Source organism: Oncorhynchus kisutch, linkage group LG17 (assembly GCF_002021735.2).
Source record: "Oncorhynchus kisutch isolate 150728-3 linkage group LG17, Okis_V2, whole genome shotgun sequence".
Taxonomy (NCBI): Eukaryota; Metazoa; Chordata; class Actinopteri; order Salmoniformes; family Salmonidae; genus Oncorhynchus; species Oncorhynchus kisutch.
The window spans coordinates 56068195-56079793 of NC_034190.2; the positions used below are offsets into that span (position 1 = coordinate 56068195).

Sequence of the window (11599 nt, forward strand, 5' to 3'; positions counted from 1 at the left end):
GTGGTATATGGCCTGATATTCCACGGCTGTCAGCCAATCAGCATTCGGGGCACGAACCACCCACTTTATAATATAGTTTAACACATGCTCTCCTTGTGAATCTTCACGATGTTGTACGTTTTATTTATTGATAAGATCCATGCTCATAATCATACTGATCATTGCTCACAGAAAATTGGCGAGAGCAAGGAAACAAAGACTGAAGCAAATATTTACTATGCGATTACACAATGTAGCTGGCTAGATAGACGACTACACGAGCCGGAAATATGGCCGAGCTGTTCTCAGTTGAAGGGTTCTGAAATATTCTCTCTCGCCGAGTCGAGTTGTGACCGTGAATATCGTCATCCATCTCGGTGGAAACAACTTGGACACACAAAGGGGACAGCCCTGGTGCGTCAGATGTGAGATGATTTGGAGGTAGTCCGCATGTCCCCTGGGACAATGGTGAGCTACTCTGACATCAAACAGTGGAATATTTGCATGTTCCTCCGTGGCAGGCGCATGCCCACAATCCACCACTTTGCATTAAATCACTGTGTCCCTGGGCAGTACCATAGGGCAGGGTTTCCCAAACTCGGTCCTGGGGCTCCTCCTGGGTTCACGTTTTGGTTTTTGCTCTAGCTCTACACAGCTGATGAAAATAATCAAAGCTTGATGATGAGTTGGTTATTTGAATCAGCTGTGTAGTGCTAGGGCAAAACCACCAAATGTGCGCCCAGTGGTACCCATGTTAACAACCATTCCTGAACCTGACTACAAAAACAAGCCACCGATGGACAGTACCAAAATAGATACTCTATTGATTCTGTTCAATGCCCCATATACTGAGCATTCTTTTTGTAGCGGGAATCTTATATAATAGCTTAAATTAAAAAGAAAATATTACTTCAATAAATCTGATGCCATGGTATTGGGATATCGAAAATCTGTTCCCAACTATCTTGAATTTTATGCGGTATAGTTGTCAACCCTCTTGACCATAAGTGAAACTGATACATTTTACGATTCATATTGGTCATTTTAAGCCATTTACGATTAATTAATTCCTTTCTCTTTTAAGTAATTGCCTCTTCCATTTTCGTGGCAGAGCTGCGATGAACTGGTTATAATTTTGTATTGAGCATACATTTCCTTATACTGTGATTAATTGCTTGTGTGACATAATTTGACCTTTGTTGTTTACAATGTCATTCATTAACATGACACCTTCCTTATGCATTCTCTACAAGAAAAAGTTTTTTCCTCTATCGGTACTTTCGAGATTTGACATTATTTGCTGTAATATAGCCTATGTTCTGCCTCTTCTGGAGGATAACATTTAAATAGTAGCCTACTCTGTTTGGCTTAATTTAAAAATGATACTTTAAACAGAGTTCCATTGTCAATCCACCAGAAATGGATGGTTTTAATTTGTATAACCGCAAAGAGAACCGCACCTTAATTGGGGAGGAAGGGCCAACAAGTGCTCAGCATATGTGGGGAACTCCTTCAAGACTGCTGGAAAAGCGTTCCAGGTGAAGCTGGTTGAGAGAATGCCAAGCATGTGCAAAGCTGTCATCAAGGCAAAGTGTGGCTACTAAGAAGAATTTAAAATATATTTTTATTTGTTTAACACTTTTTTGGTTACTACTTGATTCCATATGTGTTATTTCATAGTGTTGATGTCTTCACTATTATAACACAATGTAGAAAATAGTAAAATAATAATAATAATAATAATAAATGAAAAAACCTGGAATGACTAGGTGTGTCCAAACTTTTGACTGGTACTGTATGTAAATGAGATATTTCTGTATTTCACTTTCAATAAATTAGCAAACATTTCTAAAATCATGTTTTCACTGTCATTATGAGATATTGTGGGCAGATTCTTTTTTAATGCTTTGCTGGTGGTGAAATTAGCAAAGTTGGGATGGGGGGATTGGACTGTGAGGTTACTTTTGCAAGGGTTGGATACTCCCAATTGCTAACATGTATAGAGAGCAATAGTAATGATGTCTCTTTGTAGGGACTAACTCCATCATGGTTCTTTTTTTATTTATTTATTTATTTTTATTTATTTTACCTTTATTTAACCAGGTAGGCAAGTTGAGAACAAGTTCTCATTTACAATTGCGACCTGGCCAAGATAAAGCAAAGCAGTTCGACAGATAAAACGACACAGAGTTACACATGGAGTAAAAACAAACATACAGTCAATAATACAGTATAAACAAGTCTATATACAATGTGAGCAAATGAGGTGAGAAGGGAGGTAAAGGCAAAAAAAAGGCCAAGATGGCAAAGTAAATACAATATAGCAAGTAAAATACTGGAATGGTAGTTTTGCAATGGAAGAATGTGCAAAGTAGAAATAAAAAAATAATGGGGTGCAAAGGAGCAAAATAAATAAATAAATTAAAATTAAATACAGTTGGGAAAGAGGTAGTTGTTTGGGCTAAATTATAGGTGGGCTATGTACAGGTGCAGTAATCTGTGAGCTGCTCTGACAGTTGGTGCTTAAAGCTAGTGAGGGAGATAAGTGTTTCCAGTTTCAGAGATTTTTGTAGTTCGTTCCAGTCATTGGCAGCAGAGAACTGGAAGGAGAGGCGGCCAAAGAAAGAATTGGTTTTGGGGGTGACTAGAGAGATATACCTGCTGGAGCGTGTGCTACAGGTGGGAGATGCTATGGTGACCAGCGAGCTGAGATAAGGGGGGACTTTACCTAGCAGTGTCTTGTAGATGACATGGAGCCAGTGGGTTTGGCGACGAGTATGAAGCGAGGGCCAGCCAACGAGAGCGTACAGGTCGCAATGGTGGGTAGTATATGGGGCTTTGGTGATAAAACGGATTGCACTGTGATAGACTGCATCCAATTTGTTGAGTAGGGTATTGGAGGCTATTTTGTAAATGACATCACCAAAGTCGAGGATTGGTAGGATGGTCAGTTTTACAAGGGTATGTTTGGCAGCATGAGTGAAGGATGCTTTGTTGCGAAATAGGAAGCCAATTCTAGATTTAACTTTGGATTGGAGATGTTTGATATGGGTCTGGAAGGAGAGTTTACAATCTAACCAGACACCTAAGTATTTGTAGTTGTCCACGTATTCTAAGTCAGAGCCGTCCAGAGTAGTGATGTTGGACAGGCGGGGAGGTGCAGGCAGCGATCGGTTGAAGAGCATGCATTTAGTTTTACTTGCATTCAAGAGCAATTGGAGGCCACGGAAGGAGAGTTGTATGGCATTGAAGCTTGCCTGGAGGGTTGTTAACACAGTGTCCAGAGAAGGGCCGGAAGTATACAGAATGGTGTCGTCTGCGTAGAGGTGGATCAGGGACTCACCAGCAGCAAGAGCGACCTCATTGATGTATACAGAATGTATACAGGCTTTGAACAAAGCCTATGGGAAAATGTATTGAGTTTTTGTAGGGTTTTTGGATAAACGCTGAAATTACGTTTTGTGGTGAAGACCGGTTTGGGAGATCTTATACGTTTTGTTCTATGAGATAATCTTCATCAGCTAATGTCACTTTTTGCGAATTTTGAAGCATTTATGTAATTAAGAAAAGCATTGATTGACTAAAAACATTATGTTACTCAACATAGAGTTTGTCTGAAGTTACACATCACCATATCGCAACAGCGTGACCGTTTCGGAATATTGTGTGCTTATTGTTTAGAAAGTATTTAGTATTTATTATGTATAAATAGCCCACACTTTAGATGAGGCCACGCAAAAAGACTTAACTGATGATTAGTAAAGTCGTTTATAAAGACCTATATTACATATCTTGTGTAATGGTCTTATGAATATTAGTGTAACGATGTGCGCTGAGAGTTGGGAAGCAAGTTCAGGGAGTGAGTGATTTAATCAATAAACAAAACATAATAGAAAACAAGAAACACAAACAACGCACAGACCAAACTGAAACAGAAACAATGACGCCTGGGGAAGGAACCGAAGCGAGTGACAAATATAGGGCAGGTAATCAGGGAGGTGATGGAGTCCAGGTGAGTGTCACAACACACTGATGACCGTAACGATGGTGACAGGGCTGCGCCATAACGAGCAGGCTGGTGACCTAGAGGACGGAGAGGGAGCACACGTGACATTTGCCCCTCCCTGACGCGCGGCTCCAGACACAGGACGCAGACCAAGATGACGGTCCCGGGGATCAGGAGCAGACCGGTCACCTCTGATAAGGAGCCGGAACCTGTCAACCTAGAGCAACAGAGATCTTATAATAAATGCTCGCTTAGAGACAAGTAACACTGAAACATGCACGAGAGCATCAGCTGTTCCGGACAACTGTGTGATCACGCTTTCCGCAGCCGATGTGAGTAAGACCTTCAAACAGGTCAACATTCACAAGGCCGCAGGGCCAGACAGACTACCAGGACATGTTCCCAGAGCAGGCGCTGACCAACTGGCAAGTGTCTTCACTGACATTTTCAACCTCTCCCTGTCTGAATCTGTAATACCAACATGTTTCAAGCAGACCACCATAGTCCCTGTGCCCGAGAAAAACTAAGATAGCCTGCCTAAATGATTACCGACCCGTGGTACTCATGTCTGCAGCATTCACCACACCAAAAGATCCACACACTATGCAAGCTCTATTGCACTCCACACTGCCCTGTCACACCTGGACAAAATGAACACCTATGTGAGAATGCTATTCATTGACTACAGCTCAGTGTTCAACGCCATAGTGCCCTCAAAGCTCATCACTAAGCTAAGGACCCTGGGACTAAACACCTCCTTCTGTAACTGAATCCTGGATTTCATGATGGGCCGCCCCCAGGTGGTAAGGGTAGGGGCGCGTGCTCAGCCCCTTCCTGTACTCCCTGTTCACTCATGACTGCACGGCCAGGCACTATTCCAACACCATCATTAAGTTTGCTGATGACACAACAGTTGTAGACCTGATCACCGACAACGATGAGACAGCCTATAGTGAGGAGTTCAGAGACCTGACCGTGTGGTGCAAGGACAACAACACCCACTCAACGTGATCAAGACAAAGGAGATGATTGTGGACTGCAGGAAAAGGAGGACCGAGCACGCCCCATTCTCATTGACGGGGCTGTAGTGGAGCAGGATTCAAGATCCTTTGCGTCCACATCACCAACAAACTAACATGGTCCAAACACACCAAGACAGTTGTAAAGAGGGCACGACAAAACATATTCCCCCTCAGTAGACTGAAAAGATTTGGCATGGGTCCTCAGATCCTCAAAAGATTTTACAGCTGCATCATCGAGAGCATCCTGACAGGTTGGTTCACTGCCTAGTATGGCAACTGCTTGGCCTCTGCCTGCAAGGCACTACAGAGGGTAGTGCTTACGGCCCAGTACATCACCGGGGACAATCTTCCTGCCACCCAGGACCTCTATACCAGGCGGTGTCAGAGGAAGGCCCTAAAAATGGTCAAAGACTCCAGCCACCCTGGTCATAGACTGTTCTCTCTGCTACCGCACGGCAAGCAGTACCGGAGCGCCAAGTCTAGGTCCAAGAGGATCCTAAATAGCTTCTACCCCAAGCCATAAGACTCCTGAACAGCGAATCAAATGGCTAATCACTTTGTCAACCACAACATGTTATAGACTGACTGTACAAAATATTATGAACATAGACTGATATAGACTGACCAGGTGAAGCTGCGATCCCTTATTAATTTCACCTGTTAAAACCACTTCAATCAGTGTAGATGAAGGGTAGGAGACAGGTTAACAGTCAGTCATATAGAATGTGATGTGTATAGTCCTACGACGTTATTGTGAGAGAATAATGTAAGAAAATCCAATGTTGAGAATTTATTTAGTCCGCCAAATAGTTGTCCGCTCTAAGCTACAAGATATCAGTGTAGTAAAATGATAAAAGCGTATAGGTCTGCCCATCATGAACAAGACAGATGAGAGAGAAAATATTTGATAGAAATTCAAAAAGTTATTTTGGGACATGTATAGGCCTATTTCTTAAAACGAATTACAAGTAAAAAATCATATACCATGTAAACATTTCCCAACCGTTGCCCAAAAATCAACCCATCAACAGTGTTATAGCTCTCCACATACTGTACTTTGAAACATTTCGTTATGAATGATTATACATTGTGGATTTTCACCTGCAGTTTAACAGAAATGCATTCAGTCATTGAACTACAAACTCAGTTGAAGACACACTATTGAAAATCAAATCAAATCAAATGTTTATTTGTCACATACACATGGTTAGCAGATGTTAATGCGAGTGTAGCGAAATGCTTGTGCTTCTAGTTCCGACAATGCAGTAATAACCAACAAGTAATGTAACTAACAATTCCAAAACTACTGTCATATACACACACAAGTGTAGGGGGATAAATAATATGTACATAAAGATATATGAATGAGTGATGGTACAGAGCGGCATAGGCAAGATACAGTAGATGGTATCGAGTACAGTATATACATATGAGATGAGTATGTAAACAAAGTGGCATAGTTAAAGTGGCTAGTGATACATGTATTACATAAAGATGCAGTAGATGATATAGAGTACAGTATATACGTATACATATGAGATGAATAATGTAGGGTATGTAAACATTATATTAGGTAGCATTGTTTAAAGTGGCTAGTGATATATTTTACATAATTTCCCATTAATTCCCATTATTAAAGTGGCTGGAGTTGAGTCAGTGTGTTGGCAGCAGCCACTCAATGTTAGTGGTGGCTGTTTAACAGTCTGATGGCCTGATGGCCTTGAGATAGTTGTGAATTGTTTACATCAAATTTTGACTTAATTTCTGGACAATATTACTGTCCATTTGGGGGACCACTTTTGGATCAAGAGCACCCCCAGAGGCACAAGTTCCATATATCCTCTTTAATTATTCTCATTACATGTGACCTAAGCAAGTGTTCGGATCCGAACTCGGAATGTAATTTGATGGGCATAGTGACCCTGCAGATGCATTGTTCCTTGTGCATTCATCTTTTCTATGGTCTCTCCCCAATGATGTATATAAACCCTGGATTGCTGATGCTTTGTAATGGCCAATGAGAGGCTTTGAAGCCACAGGCCGCCACATTGGCACATCCCAGAAAGAGCAGTCCTCTATAGGAATGAATGGAATTCTACAATATTTCAATCAAATGTTTCAAGGACACAATTTCATGTATTTAAGTAATTCTTTGTTGTGGTGGGGGCAGTAACATTAACACTCTCAAAATATAAAATGTTCATGTTCAATTCAATTCATATAATTTGCATGTATGCATTAAGGTGTCTGTAATAGAATATATTTGTCAAATGAAGGAGGAGTACCAAAATGGCTGTGCGATGGCTTCAAAGCAGCGCTCCCCTCTTAGTCATCTAAGGTTAATACATATTATGGTCTCCTCCTCTTCTATTAAATTGATTTGGACTGCATTTGCTCTAACAGTCTTGAAGTCAGCATGGACATGAATTTGTCAGCGCGTTGTGCTTTGGTTCTTTTTCTGTTGGCATTTGTAGATTTGAAAATAGTCTCTGCTGCAGAAACGGAAGGCACATCTACAGGTGAGTTGTTCTAATTAGCCTACTTTGCATTATTTGTCATGAAACACACTGTGACAATTTGATGATTTATTTTAAGAAGCCTGCTACACTTGACTTAGGTGTTAAAGCCTACCTAATTGGTTATAAACAATAGCCTATAGTTGTGCATAGCCCCTTTGCAACCTATTTTGTTGCAACCTTACTAAGAAATACAAGCCAGCCATTATGACTTTGAAACAACCCAGCCTACCCTTGGCCATTTTACGCATACACTGTCAAATAAATTCTAGTTGTTTCAACAAATGATTATGAAGTAAGTGGTTCCAAAGCCTTTTTCAGTTTATTCAACTTCTAGATAAAAATGTTACCTGAACTTATCATTTTTAGTTGGCCCAAACTTAGCTCCAACTTGAGAAAACATATGCAACAATTCAGTCAACATATAATGATGTGTTTGTCAATTTGTCTCATATGTTCATTTAACTAGAAATGATTATTTCTGCATCTTAATAGCACTGTTTGTGTGTCTGTGTGTAACTAGCTGCACAGCCCATTTGAGTTAACATACAATGTTTTCAACCTACTTCTTTGAACCAATAGATTGTTAGTGTTCAGAAGGCTGTCATGCATTTTCATGGGTGTTATGGGGGAAACAGTGATGATGGGGGACAAATGTCTCCAAAACTATTAATTAGACACTAAATTACTTGGAGTATGGCCTACAAACTTTCCAGAGATGCAAATAGATTTTCATAAATTGGTTCAGTCCAATTGTGTCTATGTCTCTTTGTGGCAAGTTGGGTTCCCTGACATCTGCTCAAATTGTGTTGTCCCAAAGCAAAGCCTGGAGTGTGCCCTGTTAGACGATGGGGCATGGGGATATGTGCAGAGTTATGTTCCAATGACAGTGACTGCCCCAATGACGAAAAATGCTGCCACAATGGATGTGGGCATAACTGCATTGCACCTTACACAGGTAGGATATGGTCCCAGAGTGACAGATACACCCATCTATTGCATTCATTATTGCTGCATTACTTTGGAAACAAGAAAGATGGAGCTTGTAATGTACATTTCATTCACATAGATCAATATGTTTCACATACACTCTCATTAGAGCTGAGACACTCAATTAAGAAGATTTCTGAGAGCCATGTAGGTATTTAGAGTTTTATATGTATATATATAAATATATATATATATATATATATATATATATATATATATATATATACACCATAAACATTTTGTAATGGGTACATTTAAGACCAGTAAAGCTCATATTTAATTTAGAGTGATCAACACAATGTTTAGTATAGAGCTTCTGTAATACACATGATTTCCATTGTTCTTCTTGTGACATTCAAGGTGTGGGTTGATGCTCACTAGACTTGATGATGAATGTTATGGATTGTTCTCATATCTGTTGATAGTGATTGACGCCAGACTGGAGGTCCCAGTAGAAGGACCGAGGACACACTGATTATTCACTGTTGTATTGTATTGATGACATTGTGGAACACTGTGTGATTCTGTAGCAGCTGACAATGTCACCGCTTTCTGTTTTGACTTCCTACAAATGCAAATGCCTATTTATCGTAACCATCTCCTCACAAATATGACTGATTTCCAGAAAATGGTTCAGTCCAATTTTGTCCGTGTTCATGTCTCTTTGTGGTATGTCGGGTCCCCTGACATGTCTGCTCAAATTGTGTTGTCCTAAAGCAAAGCCTGGAGTGTGCCCTCGTAGACGATGGGGCATGGGGATGTGTGTGGAGTTCTGTTCCAATGACAGTGACTGCCCCAATAATGAAAAATGCTGCCACAATGGATGTGGGCATAACTGCATTGCACCGACACAGGTAGGAATGGTCCCAGAGTGACAGATACACACATCCACTGCATTCATTATTTGCTGCATTACTCTGGAAACAAGAAAGCTGGGGCTTGTACATTTCATACACATAGATAGATATTTTTCACATACACTCTCTTTAGAGCTGAGACACTCAATTAAGAAGATTTTCAAGATCCATGCAGGCCTTTAGAGTATATACCAATGTTATGCAACATCTATACACTCTGAGTATACCAAACTTTAGGAACACTTTCCTATTTTTGAGTTGCACCCCCATTTGCCCTAAGAAAAGCCTCAATTCATCAGGGCATGGGGTCTACAAGGTGTTTAAAGCGTTCCATAGGGATGCTGGCCCATGTTGACTCCAATGCTTCTCACAGTTGTGTCATGTTGGCTAGATGTCCTTTGGTTGGTGGACCGTTGTCGGCAGGGTAGCCTAGTGGTTAGAGCGTCGGACTAGTAACCGAAAGGTTGCAAAAGCAAATCCCTGAGCTGATAAAAATCTGTCGTTAGGAACAAGGCAGTTAACCCACTGTTCCTAGGCCGTCATTGAAAATGATATTTTTTTCTTAACTGACTTGCCTAGATAAATAAAAGTAAAATATTTCAGGGAAAAAGGATTTTGGGAATATCAGGCTGAGACTTCAGAGGAGTAGCAACATACGTTTCTTACGATACAGCAATTCACAATTCACTGCCCATAGATTACTTTGTATATTTCTATGTTTTGGTTGGTCAGGGTGTGAGCTGAGTGGGCATTCTATGTTTCATGTCTAGTTTGTCTATTTCTATGTCTGGCCTGATATGGTTCTCAATCAGAGGCAGGTGTTAGTCATTGTCTCTGATTGGGAACCATATTTAGGTAGCCTGGGTTTCACTGTGTGTTTGTGGGTGATCTGTTCCTGTCTCTGTGTTTGCACCAGATAGGGCTGTTTCGGTTTTCGTTACGTTTCCACGTTTGTAGTTTTTGTATTGATTCGTGTTTTACGTTTGTTGATTAAACATGGATCGCAATCTACACGCCGCATTTTGGTCCGACTCTCCTTCACCACAAGAGAACCGTTACATGTATATTCATGTACATACATTTTACATATACATTTTATATGGATATCGGCAGTGTATCAAATCAAAATCGGCAGTGTATCAAATACTTGTTCTCCCCACTGTACCACAAGAGAACCGTTACATGTATATTCATGCACATACATTGTACATATACATTTTACATGTATCGATTTATTATGGATAGATTTGATTGACTTTACCTGCGACTGCTTTTCTCGATTGTTATCCTGGAAATTCCTATTACACGTATGTTTCTACTGTATAACTAACAACTTTTAATTTGTTACCATAGTGAAGCCCGGTCGCTGTGTCCTGCCCAACGGGACCTACATGTGTGCCGAGTACTGTTACAAAGATGGCCAGTGCCCCGAGGAACAGATGTGTTTCCGGATATGTTGATTCTATGCCTGCAGTTAGTCATTGAAGCTTTATTGGAAATTCTTATTAGTTATAAGAAATAAGTAGAAAATACAAATCATTACATGTACAATTATGTCTATGAAAACGGATGATTTTATGCAATAATAAATATGAAAAATGATCATAGCTTTTATGGAAACTGGACCATTTTCATGGGCAGTATGTGAATTGACAAACGGCAGTATGTGAATGGACAAACTCATGTGGACTGCTGAATTTGAATAAAACAAGATTTTGAACACCTGTGCTTGGTTTTTTAGGGGGTTATTTGAGACTCGTGTGGTGCTCATGTGAATATCCTTCATTTTCCGGCTTCAGACCAATGCCTGTTCTCAGTTTAAACATAGTGTTTTGTTTTTAATTTCCATGGTTTTTACACCGGAAGGTGATCGTACAACCTTATTATAGAACATTATAATTAAGCAAAAATGCACAAGGAGGTGTGGTATACGGCCAATATACCATGCTAAGGACTGTTCTTAGCACGTGCCTTCACATACAGCCCTTGGCCGTGGTATATTGGCCATATACCACAAACCCCCGAGGTTCCTTATTGCTATTATAAACTGATTACCAACGTAATTGAAGCTGTAAAAATAAATGTTTTGTCATACCCGTGGTATATGGCCTGATATTCCACGGCTGTCAGCCAATCAGCATTCGGGGCACGAACCACCCACTTTATAATATAGTTTAACACATGCTCTCCTTGTGAATCTTCACGATGTTGTACGTTTTATTTATTGAT

At 40.4% G+C, this 11599-nt stretch overlaps 1 protein-coding gene across 1 annotated transcript; it reads left to right on the plus strand.

The window, feature by feature from the left end:
- Nucleotides 1-7402: 7402 nt before the first annotated feature.
- Nucleotides 7403-10830, plus strand: LOC116354357 (WAP four-disulfide core domain protein 18-like; the record flags this gene model as incomplete). Its single annotated transcript, XM_031793311.1, has 3 exons — nucleotides 7403-7526; nucleotides 8344-8481; nucleotides 10724-10830. Coding segments are annotated over 3 exons (369 nt in total), but the record flags the coding sequence as incomplete, so codon positions are not given.
- Nucleotides 10831-11599: the final 769 nt, after the last annotated feature.